Source organism: Acinonyx jubatus, chromosome E2 (assembly GCF_027475565.1).
Source record: "Acinonyx jubatus isolate Ajub_Pintada_27869175 chromosome E2, VMU_Ajub_asm_v1.0, whole genome shotgun sequence".
NCBI lineage: Eukaryota > Metazoa > Chordata > Mammalia > Carnivora > Felidae > Acinonyx > Acinonyx jubatus.
Genome location: NC_069396.1, coordinates 46,083,801 through 46,097,105, shown reverse-complemented (window position 1 = coordinate 46,097,105; position 13,305 = coordinate 46,083,801). Strand labels below are relative to the sequence as shown.

Sequence of the window (13,305 nt, the reverse complement as noted above, 5' to 3'; positions counted from 1 at the left end):
AGATTTTTTTTAATGATATGAATATATGTTTTCTGTTTACTTCCTTTGATTTGTTTTAAAATACGATTGTATAACGTGAAGGTGATAATACTAGGTTGTAGGGTACATAGCACATCTCTATGTTATATATATGACAATAATACCACACAAGGGGGGGGGATAGGGATGTATGGAGCAATGTTGCTATATTTTACTGGAATTAAATCAGTTTTGGGGCGCCTGGGTGGCTCAGTGAATTAAGTGTCCGACTCTTGATTTCAGCTCAGGTTATGATCTCACGGTTTGTGAGTCTGAGCCCTGTGTGGGGCTCCATGCTGTCAACATGGAGCCAGCTTGGGATTCTCTCTCTCTCCCTCTCTCTGCCTCTTCCCTGCTCACGCTCTCTCTCTTTCTCTCTCTCAAGATAGATAAATAAACTTAAAAACAATCTTTAAAAGAAAAATGAAGTTGACTGTCATAAGTAAAGAGGTACATTGTAATCACTAGAGTGACCACTCAAAAACCAGCTTTCAAAAAATACTGCTAAAAAAACCAATAGAGGAATTTAAACGGTCCACTAAGAATTGTTTAACACAAAAGAAGGTAGTGACAGATTAACAGAGAGTAAAAACAAAGAGCAAAAAAGGCAGCCATAAAGCCAGTTGCATCAATAATTACACCAAGTGTAAATGAAATAGATACTCCTATCAAAGGGCAGAGACTGCACTAACGAATCGAAAAAGCAGCCATTAGGCAATGCGGACATGCAAGAGCCTGGCTGTGTTCCCATAAAACTTGAGTCATGGGGGCGTCTGGGTGGCTCAGTCAATTGAGACTCTGACTTCAGCTCAGGTCATGATCTCATGGTTCATGAGTTCAAGTCCCTCATCAGGCTCACTGCTGTCAGTGCAGAACCCGCTTCAGATCCTCTCTGTCCCTCTCTCTCTGCCCCTCCCCTGTTCATATTCTCTCTCTCAAAGATAAATAAAACATTACAAAAACAAAAACAAAACGTTGAGTTATGGGTACTGAGACTTGAATTCCATATAATTTTTAGTGTTTTAGTGTTTTGAAATATCCTTTCTTTTATGTTTTCACCTATTTAAAAATGTAAAACTATTCTTAGCCTGTGAGCCATACTCAATCAGGCAATGGGTGAGTTTGGCCACAGCCATAGTTTGGAAAGCTTCTTTCAGATGACTGCAACTCCACATATGTTTGAATGTAACTCCATGGAAGATCAGAGCCACACCATCTAAGTAGGCCACTTCTGGATCCTAACTTCAGAAACCGTGTAAGATCATACAAGTTTTATGGTGCTGAGTTATGGGGTAACAGAAGCCTGCTTCTGTTTCTGTGTCTCCCTCTCTCTCTGCCCCTCACCCATTCGCACTGTCTTTCTCTGCCTTTCAAAAAAAAATGAATAAATGTTAAAAAAATTTTTTTTGAATAATAAAAAAAAAAGAAAGCAAGATCCAAGTATATGCTGTCTATAAAAGACACACTTTTGGGGAGCCTGGGTGGCTCAGTCGGTTGGGCGACTGACTTCAGCTCAGGTCATGATTTCTCAGTTTGTGAGTTCAAGCCCCACATTGGGCTCTGTGCTGACAGTTCAGAGCCTGGAGCCTGCTTCGGATTCTGTGTCTCCCTCTCTCCCTGCTCCTCCCCAATTGCATTCTCTCTCTCTCTCTCTCTCTCTCTCTCAAAAATAAATAAACATTAAAAAAGATTAAGAGAAAAGACACACTTTAGATCTAAGACACCAGTAAGTTGAATGTAAATGGATGAGAAAAGATATATCATGCCAAGAGTAACCATGAGAGAGTAAGGACAGAATTACTCTCAGACACAATAGATGTAGAAGAAATTGTACTAGAGACAAAGAGGGACATTTTGTAGTGATAAAAGGGACAATCCATCAGATACACACACACACACACACACACACGTACATATATAGTAAATACATCATATATATATATATATATATATATATATATATATACATACATATCAAGTAAAAATGTATACTAACAAGAGATCCCAAAATGCATGACAAATAGACTATTGAACAGCTATTAAGTTGTAGTAACCCTCTTTTAGCAATTGATAGAACAACCAGACAGAAATTAGTAAGGATTGAGAATACATAGACACTATCAATCACTTTACCTAACAGCTAACACTCTGCTTACCAAAAGCAGGACACACACACACTATTTTCAAGCACGCTTGGAAATTCTCCAGAGCAGACCATAAAATAAGGCCATAAAGTAAGTCGTAATAAATGTATGCAAATTGAAATCATAGAAAGTATGTTCTCTGACCTTAATGGAATTATGTTGGAAGCCAACCATAAAGAGAAATTTAGGAAATCTCCAAGTATGTAGAAATTAAACACCCTTCTAGGGGCGCCTGGGTGGCTCAGTTGGTTGAGCGTCCGACTTCAGCTCGAGTCGTGATCTCACAGTTCATGAGTTTGAGCCCCCACATCAGGCTCTCTGTTGTCAGCACAGAGCCCTATTTGGATCCTCTGTCCCCCTCTCTCTCTGCTCCTCCCTGCTCACTCTCTATCTCACAAAAATAATAAACATTAAATAAAAACACCCTTCCAGATGACCCATGTGTCAAAGAAGAAATCAAGAGCTGGGTCGCCTGGTGGGCTCATTCCATAGAGTGTGACTCTTGATCTCGAGGTCATGAGTTTGAACCCCATGTTGGGTGTAGACATGACTTAAAAATAAAATCTTAATGGGGCGCCTGGGTGGCTCAAGTCGGTTGAGTGTCTGACCTCGGCTCAGGTCATGATCTCACCGTTCATGGGTTCAAGTCCTGTGTTGGGGTCTGTGCTGACAGCGAGGGGCCTGGAGCCTGCTTCAGATTCTGTGTCTCCTCTCTCTCTCCCCCTCCCCCACTCTTGCTCTGTCTCTCAAAAATAAATAAATGTTAAAAAATAAAAATAAAAATCTTTAAAAAAAGAAGAAATCAATAGTTAACATTTTTTTGAATCCTTACTATGTGATTAGTCACTGGGCTAACCATTCTTTCAATCCTTAAAACCACCCACTGAGGCAGAGATTTTTATTTATCTTTTTAAAAGTGTATTTATTTATTAAGATTATTTTACTATTTTTTTAATGCTTGCTTATTTTTGAGAAACAGAGACATAGCATGAGCAGGGGAGGAGCAGAGAGAGGGAGACACAGAATCAGAAGCAGGCTCCAGGCTCTGAGCTGTGCCTGACGCTGGGCTTGAACTCAAGGACTCTGAGATCATGACCTGAGCCGAAGTTGAACACTCAACCAACTGAGCCACCCAGGTGCCCCAAGCCTCCAACTCCTGATCTCAGTTCAGGTCAAGATCTCAGGGTTTGGGAGTTCCAGCCCCCCCCCCGCCCCCCATCTGGGGCTCCATGCTGACAGCCAGGATCCTGTTTGGGATTCTTCCCCTCTCTCTGCTCCTCCCCCACTCATGCCCTCTCTGTTTCTGTCTCTCTCTGTCTCTCTCAAAATAAATAAATAAACTTAAAAAAAAATGGAGTAGACTCTTTTCTGTCTGGCATACAGAATTAAAATAATTTTTTTTTCCTACCACCCATTCCAGAGTATGTCGACAACATGTTTCCTGATCACCTTCAAATACTCTATTGTGTATTTTCCACAAACAAGAACATTCTCCTGATTGTCCACTCTAAGGCAAAGGTGAAAATCAAGAAATTAACAGGGATAGATCACTACCATCTAATCCAGGGACCCCGACCACCTTTTTTTTTTTTTAATGTTTATTTATTTTTGAGAGAGCACGAACCAGGGAGGGCCAGACAGAGAGGGAGACACAGAATCGGAAGCGGGCTGCAAGCTCCAGGCTCTGAGCAGTCAGGACAGACTTGAGGGGGGTGGGGAAGAATTGAACTCCCTGAACTGCAAGATCATGATCTGAGCCCAAGTCAGACACTTAACTACCTGAGCCACTGAGGCACCCCTCGGACCACCTTTGACAGTTGTGCCAATAACTACAATTTCTCTCCACTGCTAGCTGTGGAAATTTACACCCTACCCATGTGTTATCTCTAGAAACACTTTTGTTAATTACAACTACTTGACATTGGCAAATAAAAATGAATGCTGTCATTCAACAATGAGCCCTGGGGAACGAAGGGAATTCAGACTTTCTCGGGTCCACCATTGCAAGAGGGGACCCTTCCTTACACCATCCCACCCAGAGAGACAGTCTCAAGGGCTCTGTATGGGGAGGGTGGTTTCCCCGGAAGGATCTCAGCGGCAGAAAATGGGTCCTGAAAAGGCTCAGACCCTACGCTCTGCTTCCTGTCAGGTCAGGAACGGTCCTCTGTGAGGACTGCAAAGCCCACAGCGGCCCAGGGAAAGGGAGGTCTGTCACCTCTGGGGCGGGCTCCAAGCGTGGGACAGCCCGCCTGGGGCGTGGGTGGGGATTGTCCCGGGCTCTGGATCCTAGCCTATCATGCGACGCTGGAGCGCTGCCACCCGGCGGGGCTCCTTCCCACGGCTGAGGGAGACGGGTCCTGCAGGGTGGACCTCAGACAGGCCAAGACCAGAAATGCACCGATTGCGGGTGGGGGGTGACTGGGCGACTCCCTGGTTGTCACTCGGGCAGGGCCAGGGGCACAGGTAGAAAGAAAGGTGGGAAGGGGGCTCGTAAGCGCGCAGAGACCCAGAGGACTGGTCGCGGTGCCCCCTGCCTCCCCACCGCGCCCCCCGCCCCCCACTCGTCCCCACGCAGCTCCTCCGGGAGGTGCCGGTTCAGTGCGCGTCTGCCCCGGGGACACGGGCGGGAGCCTGTCCCCACTCCGCCACAGCTGGGAGGCCGGCGACGCCCCATCCGCTGCCCCGCCCACCCCGCCCAGGCCCGTTCCCCGCACCCCAGGCGGGAGAGCCGGGGTAGAGGTGAGACGAGGGGGTAGCGGCGCGGGGAGCCCGCACAGGCCCAGGCACCGTCCCCACCATTTCGGGGTCTCAGGGACCAGACGTGCGGGGACTCGTTCGCCCGTTTGCAGACGCAGCGGCTCGGAGCTCCGATGTTCCGCAGAGGGGGCACCGAGGGGAGCTTGAGCCCCCTCCAAACCCCCATCAGCTGTCCCCACCGCACGACCGCCGGGCCGGGCCGGGCCGCCCCGCAAAGCGCCGCTGGACACCAGCCAACGCCCACCCGCACCCGATCGCGACCCTCCGGAGGCGTCCCGGCCACAGACTGCCCTCCCAGGCCGCGGGGCCCCACTCCCGCCCCGGCCGCGGCATCGCTGTGACCCTTCGTCAGCGTCTTCCCCGCTCTGAACCTGCTCTCCGCGTCCAGACGAAGGACACCCGGGCACAGACGGGGCGCACACACGCGGGCTGAAACTTTATTTGCCCTCCCGCGCCCGGGACCCCGGACCCCCGACCCCCGACTCCGCCGCCCGCCCGGAGGCTCAGAAGATCTTCACCGACTGCAGCTGCAGGTCCCCGCCCACCTCCAGGAGGCGCACGCGCGCCGGCGGGATCCGGTAGCGGAAGTGGTGGTACTCCGAGTCGCCGACCACCGCCTGCGGGGCCGAGGGGGCGGGGGCGGGGGCGGGGCGTCAGGGGCCGCGGGGCCCCGAGTCCCCGGGCGCGAGATGGGCCCCGATGGCCGTACCTCTTGTCGTGGTCCTCACCTGGGCCACCTGTCTGGCGCGGACGCGCGCTTAAGGCGGTGGCTGTTACGGCCCCGCCGGCGGCGTCCACGGCCTCCCTCCGGCCGCTCGCACTGAACGTGGGGAAGGGCCTGGGTGCTGGACGCTGTGCAGCGACCACTCCCCGCGGACACGCGCGTCCCGGCCCAGTCGCCCAGCCATCCTGGCCCCTGCTCCGGGACACCAGGGCCCCGCTTCCCGCTAGGGGCCACCCACCCTCTGGGCGCTGGGCTCTGGCCGCCCGGCCCCTGCCACGGCCACACCCCTGCCTTCGGGCACACGTGGGGTTGCGCCAGGGGAAGAAGAAGAGGGACGGACCGGACGTGGGCCCCGCCTTGGCCGGGCCTTTGCTCCCCACCTCCACCAAGAGCCTTCCTGGCTTGCCTGGACTGCAGGCGGGCGGGGGTCTGGGCGCCCGCGCCTGTGGGTGGCAGGCACTCACCTTGAACCCTTCTTCGGTGGCGATGAGGAGCACGTCGAAGGGCTGCCCGTGCTGGAAGGGAATGCCTGAGCCGCGCTCCTCCCGGCCCCAGGTGCCCTGCTCCAGGCTGTTGAAGACCACCGTGGACTCGTCCAGCCGCGGGTTGAAATGGAGGGCAGCCTCCCCGCCCGGCCCCTCGCCGCACAGCAGGTTCACATAGAACCTGGTAGTGGGGGCAGGGAGGAGAGGATAAAGGTCACAGGCCAAGAAGCACCCTACCAAGATCAGGGACCAATGGTCAGGACTCCCCACCGCCAAGCCGTTCCAACTCATAGGCACGGGAGGAACGTCCCACGCCACAGGGGGAAGGGTTGTGGGCTGCTGGCCAGGGACCCACCGTCCAGGGCGTCCAAAGGCTCCAGGGACAGGGACCCTGGACCCGCATGCACCTAGCGAGGGTCACTATGCTATGGCCCCGGGCGCCCCTCATTTCCAAAGCCTCTAACGTTTGCCGTGGAGTCACGATGCCGATGGCCGGGGTGCTCTCTGTTCCTAGGGCATCCCCCTTGCCAGAGGGCTGGGCACAGCACCACGGGCCCGCACGTTTGCAGGCACCGCAGATTCCCAGGAAGCCTGCCCTTCCCAGACCCGGAAGTCCTACGACCGACCGCTTCGGCCTCCCAGGTGCCCAGGGCACCTCCAGGTCGCGGGACTTCTTTCCAGGGTTCCTGGCATTCAGACTGGGAGCCATAGGACTCTAGATGGGAGCCCTGGGATGGCTCTGGAAGCCCCAGATCCCTAGGGAGACGTAGGGACCCCAGCTACACAGTCACGGGACAAGTAAGTGAAGACTTCAGATTCCAGAAGGTCAGCGATGGCCCGGGGAGTCTAAGACCCTGTGGGCCAAGGTGGCTCTGGTGCCCTCGTGTCTGGGCTGCAAGAAGTCCGAGCCAAGCCAGCTGAGCCTGGACACCTCCCAGCCTTACCTCTGGGGCCTGGGGTCTCACCTGCCGGCCTTTTCCGGGACGACGCCGCGAATCCTCATCACGGTGCCCACCCGGATGCCCTCGGGCAGCGACGTCTTGTGGGGCACGTTCTGCAGGTTCAGCGGCGGGGAGTCCGAGGGAACCGGGGGCGCGGACGAGAGACACACGTGGGTCGGCCCCAGGCAGAAAGCATCCGGGACCCAGATCGGCAGAATCCGTGAGAAGAAAAGGCCCAGAGACCAAGGAGAGAGAGCCAGAGCCAGACCAAGAGTGGGAGAGCCAACCACGAGGGATCAACGGAGAAAGGGAGAATCCAGAGAGGCAGATGGGAGCGTGGGGATGGGTTGGGTCCACCCGGGAGCCACAGCCCAGACCCTTGGTAGCACACCCTGGCACCCGCTTTGTCCTTCCCAGCGGGAACACCTCAGCCGGGCCCAGCCCCTCCCCGAGTCCGGTGCCGCCTTGGGTCCAAGCCCCCCGGGCCCCGACGCCCCCCGAAGGCACTCACAGAGCTTCCCGCCATGGCTGGGATGCTGGGGCGACAGGTGTGGCGGTGGGTATGGCTGCTGGGACCTTAAGTAGAAGCAGAAGCAGGGCGTGGCGGCCCCGCTGACTCACCCCCAGCCATCTCCACACCCGCCGCCCACACCTGGCACAGACCCTGGCCCTGGGGCCACCCGGCGGCCCAGCGCCTTCTTGCTGGGCCCGGGACTTCCCTCCACTCACTGAGGGTTCCCAGTCCACCGCCCGCCCCCTCCGTTGAGCTAAGAATCCTGAAGACAGTTAAGGACGAACCGCCAAGGACAGAGGGCACCCAGGGGGCCACCATCCATCCCGGCCATGTCCCTGCCGCTTGGCACAGGGGAAAGGGTCTTTGCCCATTTTATCTTGAACATGTGGGGCCCCGAGAGGCCCACCCGGGGCTGGAAGCGGGGGCCCCTCTCTCCCAGGCTGGGACCTGCGCCTTGGGCTGAGGACGCGTCCACCGAAATTCCAGCTCCCGCTCCCTCGCGTGACGGTGACCCCGGCAAGGACAACACTGTGCCCGCGGGGCTCTGGGGGGCAGGACGTGTGCCTGATGAGCCGCGTCTCCCGGGGCCTAGAGCAGCGGCTGGTACACGGTCTGGGCTCCTCAAGTGCGCCTGAAAGACGAATAAGGAATGACACCAGCGCCTGGTCTGAGGTCCTGGGCGCCTGGCGCACACAGGACCTCCCCGAGCGCTCACCGCTAGCCGAGCGGGGAAGGGGATCACTCGCCCCCACTTCACAGACCAGGAAACCGAGGCTCAGACACGGGAGGCCGTTTGCCCGAAGGCGCACGGCCGGGCAATCCCTGGGTGAGTGTCTCTCTGCCCTTCTTCAACTCTGGCGGGTTCCGCCTTGTTTCTTCTGTCCCTGGGAATGCCCTGGTGTCTCTCCCTGGCCCTCTGGCTCGGACTCTCTCTCCCTCCCGGGTGGCCCTGTCTGCTTCTCTTCCTCAACGCCATGTCTCCTTCCTCCTCCCAGAATGGCTGCCGCTCTCCCAGCCAGGTTTGGGTGAGGGGAGGCAGAGGGGGGCCGTCCTGGGACCCAGCCGCGCCCTGACCCAGGAGCAGCGACGTGGGATCCTCCACTCAGGCCCACAGCCCAAGATTCCATAGTCCAAGATTCCAGAAGAAGAATCCAGGATGGGAAGGGTGGGGTCAGAGGGAGAATGCTGAAAGAAGGTTCTGGAAGGTAAGGAAGAGGCAGGGTGGGGCAGCCACCCTGAGCAGAACCCCCTCCCAGCAGCCCAGCAGGCCTCCTGTCCACCCCCACCACCCCCTCCCAGCCTCCACTCCTGCCCCCCAGCCCCCACCCTCCAGGGGGAAGAGGCCTGGGGCAGAGACCAGAATGGAAACTCTGGGTGGAGACAACCAGACTCAGAACCTGATCTGCCACCTGACTGTCCCCCAGGCCTCCCAGACTCTCTCCATCCCCACACCACGTGAGGCACCCCGGGGGTGGCAGGGGGCGGCGCAGTTTGGGGGCCAGGACCTCACACAGGGAGGCCGGACAGCTGCGAGGCGGGTGGGGGTGGCTGCAAGCACCCCAGTGTTCAGAGGAGAAGAGGGAGGCAGAGAGTGGGGCACCCTCTCAGCCAAGGTCCCACAGCAGGGAAGCAGCCCGGGGCTGGGCCGGGGGGGGGGGGGGGGTGGGCCAGGTGGGGGCAGGGCTGGTCACCAGGACTTCCGGTAGAGAGGACAGGGGGCCCGAGGCCGGGGCACCCACACCCGGGAGCCGGCGTCCCCGAATCGAATCGTGGGCTCCACCTGTCTCGGATCTCAGGTTCGGGGTGTCCCCCTCGGCCGCCTCGCTCTCCACGTGCTCTTGGGGCCCAACGACTCGTCCTTCCCCAGATGTCTTCTTTGGGGCTGGATGTGTCTTCACACGCTGCCAACCTGCAAGTCCAAACTCGACTGTGACTTCGCCGTGGGCCCAAGTGTCAGCAGTCGATCTGTTATCAGTTGATGGCGGGCTCGTTTCTCAGAAGCCAGGCGCGCGCGCACGTGCCGGAGCCCCGTTCTCTGGTGTGGATCATGTCTGCATCGGTTCTGGAATAATACTTTCAGGAGCATTGTTTCCATTCCCAGTGAGTCGTGACCGTGCCTGGGTCTCAGTCCTCGTGCTTTTTCCTGAAGGATGCCTCACATTCCGAAGACGCGCAGGTTGTAACAGAATGAGGGTGGGATTCGAGAAACGTCCGGACCTGAGCAACCCCCACCCCCACCGAGTTTCCCCGAGCCCCAGAGACAGCCAGCCCCCCTCCGCCCGCCCGGGACAGCGCTGCCAGTCTGGGCGTCCCGTGGCCACCGTGTCATGTGTCCCGGGAGTGGAGAGGGGTGGCCAACAGGCTGAGTCGGCGGACCTTCGCCCTCCTGCAGGGAACAACTCTGGTGACTGAAAAGTAACCCCGTGTACCCACCGTGCTTGTGGGCATTGAAACCCCCAGGCTCTCTGCCAGGGTCAGCGTGTTGGGGACTTTGGGCCGGTTTTGTACACGGTGAACATCAGTCCGGGGGCCGCTTTGGTTTTATGTTGTTTTGTGGGAAGATTTTGGTTTTGAAGTGATCTCCGCGCCCGGCGTGGGGCTGGCACTCCCCACCCAGAGGTCCGGGGTCCCAAGCTTCACGGCGCCAGCCAGGCGCCCCGCGGGGCTGCTTTGGTTTTGTGAGTGAGCCTTCCAAGGAGGAGAAAGACACTGTTCAAATCTGACTCTTTCTTAAGCGGTGAATCCACTGGAAACTTACACTTCTATTTCTGGATAGAATACATTTCCCCAACCCCATCACCGTGGAGGGAAGCATTTTCTGTCATGCTTGCTTCCATTGATAAACTGAGGTCGTTACACTCTCTTACGTATTTTCAGCTACATGTGGGACTTTAGCTTGTGTTACGTTTTAAGTTTTTCCATTGTCCATAAATTCTTCTAAGCCATAAGTAATTTTTCACTTCACACCGGATTTAGCAGTGCAGGGACTTGCTCCCTCCTCTTCCACCTTTGCCTCCTCCCTCCCTCCCTCCTTCCTTCTCTCCCTACCTTCCCCTCCTCTCTTCCCCCACTTTCCTTCTCTTCTCCCCCCTCCCTCCCCTACCTGTTTTTCTCCTCCCCTCCCCTCCCCTTTCCTTCCCTTCCCTCCATCCCCTCTGGCCACTCTCCTCATTTCCATTCCCCTCCCTTCCCCTCCTCTCCCTTTCCCTCTCTTTCCCTCCACTCCTCTCCTCTCTCCTCTCCTCCCCTCCCTTCCTCTCTCTTCCCCTTCCCTGCCTCTCTTCCTCTCCCTTTGCCTACCTGAAGGATTGGCTGTTAGAGTCTTTCAGGTGGGACCCCACTGCTTCTTGTGGGTGGGGATCTGGGTGGCCGTAGTGGGATGAGGGGGTGCGATTCCACTGTGGTGTCAGAGGGAATGGGTGAGGAGGGTGCTTGGAGAGGGTGGTCCTCAGGACCGGGAGGGGGGGGGGGCGGGTGGGAGAGGAGAAATCAGAACGTGGCTTTGATTTGGCGTCAGGCTTTCTTGGTTTCCTTGGCCTTCAGTTTGAAATGGCTCCTCAGTCTTCCTTTGTGTTTCAAGACCTTGACACTTGAGAAGCTTGGAGGCGGATGTCCCCTCATCGCCAGCTACAGGTTAGGCACTGTTGGCTGAAGAGCCACAGAAGCGACAGGGCCTGCCTCCTCCAGCTGCCTGGCCCCTCTCGTGTCCCATCGCTGGTGAGTGGTCTTGGATCACGTGACTAGCGGAACCTCCCCGGCTTCCCCTCCCCACCGTAAAGTTACCCATTTGTCCTTTGTCATCAGTAAGCATTTTGTGGGAAGCGCCTGGAAATTTTGCAAAGCTCACGTTCTTCAGCAAACTTTGATCATTTCTATCGTTTCCTCCTGCACATCTGCTATAGACTGAATGTTTATGGCCCCCAGATTCCCTTGGTGAAACCGCGTCCCCAGGGGAATGGTATTTGGAGATGGGGCCTTTGGGAGAACATGAGGTCACGGAGGCCGAGCCCTGGTGAGTAGGGGTTGGTGTTCTTCTAAATGGACCCCAGAGAGCTCCTTTGTCCCTGCAGCCATGTGAGGACAGAGCAAGAAGGATCCATCTATGAACCAGGAATCAGGTTCACACTGGACACCCGATATGCTGGTGCCATGATCGTGGACTTCCCAGCCTCCAGAACCACGAGAAATAAATTCCTGATGTTTGTAAGCTGCCAGTGGGTGGGATTTTTGTTATAGCAGCCCCGACAGAGTAAGACCACATCAGTATGGGCCCATGGACTCATGGGGCTGTCCAAGGAGCCCCAGTGCTGTGAACGCTTCCTCCTTTCCCGACCCAGGAAGCTGTTCCAGGCGATGAGGGGGTGTGGGGCAAGCTGAGGGCAAGGTGCCGGTTAACAGCACGCCCCACCCCGGGGGGGGATATGTGTGATATTCCTTGCACACTCTCCACTACCCAAAAACAGGAAAGGACAAACAAATGGCTAAACTGGGAAGAGTCTCCACCAGTTTATAAGAAACAGGCAATCGCATCCTGCCTAAAGTCCAGGAACTCCTTACAGTCTTTTTTTGTTTTTTTAATGTTTATTTTTGAGAGAGAGAGAGAGGGAGAGAGGGAATGGGGGAGGAAGACACAGAATCCAAAGCAGGCTCCAGGCTCTAAGCTGTCAGCATAGAGCCCATCGCAGGGCTTGAACTCATGAACGGAGATCACGACTTGAGCCTGGCTGCTTAACCAACTGACCCACCCAGGGGACCCTGAACTTCCTACTGTCTTCATGTTAATGCTTTGCTAGAGGGAAAAACAGCCTTAGATTGACAATAGGTAGGCCTCCAGTAAGACTGTAAGCATGTGAAAGCCTCTTTGGAAACTCTCTTGACTTTATCTACCCGCCCCCCACCCCGTAAAATAGTCACCCCCCCCCCACATCTGCAGCGGCCCACAGGTCCTGTCCCCGTTCTTTAATAAAATCACCTTTTTGCACCAAAGACCTCTTCGAGAATTCTTTCTTGGCTGTCGGCTCGGGACCCCACGAGCCCCCCGTCACCCCAAAACTTCATCCCTGGCACACCTCATGCCTTCCCATTTGAGCCTTGGAGACAGCCTTTTCTATACATTTCTTTCGCAGAGAAAGGTGCAGTCCTTAGGAACCAAGATCTGGACACGGGCTCCGCTCCCAGGCCTTGTCAGGGGGACAAGGTAGGGGATGTATGAACGCAGACACATATCTATCCATCGGAGGGGAGGAAACACGGGACCTCTGCCCTCCAAGGAGTGTTCCCGCTGGGCCCGAGACTTGAACTGATGTATCAGGCGGACAGGTTACCTAAGTTTTACTTCACACTAGAGCCCTCAGCAGGAAATGAAGCCTCGAGGGGATGGCTGAGCGCGCACGTGCTTTTATATTAAGTTGAAGGACAGAGGCAACTGTGGAGAAGTAACCCAGCCATTATGCGGGACGCTTGGAATCACTTTCACAGGGCCTGTTTGCATCGAATTCTCTGGGTCTCAACTTAGGATGAGAATGTCACTCTCCTACTGGCACAGGGTAGGTATCTGTCACGTGAGAGTTTTTATCTCCTGTTTTCAGGCAGCAAACGGGAGGGTAGAAAGCCCTTCTTCCGCTGTTTCGCAAGGGCTATTAGTTCAAAATAATCCTTATGCTAAAAGGGCATATTTGGGGGTGGCATGTTTCGCACCCTTCAACAAACACGTTTCTACATC

General features: G+C 55.7%; 1 protein-coding gene and 1 long non-coding RNA gene across 3 annotated transcripts; one reads left to right on the top strand and one right to left on the bottom strand.

Moving 5' to 3' along the window:
• Positions 1 to 5,327: 5,327 nt before the first annotated feature.
• Positions 5,328 to 8,170, bottom strand: LGALS7B (galectin 7B). The gene is made up of 5 exons (XM_027053044.2): positions 8,031 to 8,170; positions 7,581 to 7,645; positions 7,094 to 7,182; positions 6,108 to 6,309; positions 5,328 to 5,536 (listed from the first exon to the last, which is right to left on the bottom strand). Exons 2-5 carry the CDS (start codon positions 7,593 to 7,595, stop codon positions 5,423 to 5,425), a joined length of 420 nt encoding a protein of 139 aa, XP_026908845.1. The 5' UTR covers positions 7,596 to 7,645; positions 8,031 to 8,170; the 3' UTR covers positions 5,328 to 5,422.
• A 496-nt stretch (positions 8,171 to 8,666) lies between these two features.
• Positions 8,667 to 12,061, top strand: LOC113597282 (uncharacterized). Of its 2 annotated transcripts, none has more exons than XR_008293427.1 (4): positions 8,667 to 8,788; positions 9,451 to 10,261; positions 11,164 to 11,300; positions 11,654 to 12,061. It is a non-coding gene; the product is annotated as an uncharacterized LOC113597282 (long non-coding RNA). The 2 variants fall into 2 exon arrangements; XR_008293426.1 differs by having other exon boundaries at positions 9,451 to 10,912.
• The last annotated feature ends 1,244 nt before the right edge of the window (positions 12,062 to 13,305 follow it).

Coding starts and splice junctions, on each gene's coding strand:
- LGALS7B (XM_027053044.2), bottom strand. Junction 6,310..7,093: donor GTCCCGGAAAAGGCCGGCAG/GTGAGACCCCAG, acceptor CCCCACTACCAG/GTTCTATGTGAACCTGCTGT. Junction 5,537..6,107: donor CCACCGAAGAAGGGTTCAAG/GTGAGTGCCTGC, acceptor TCGGCCCCGCAG/GCGGTGGTCGGCGACTCGGA.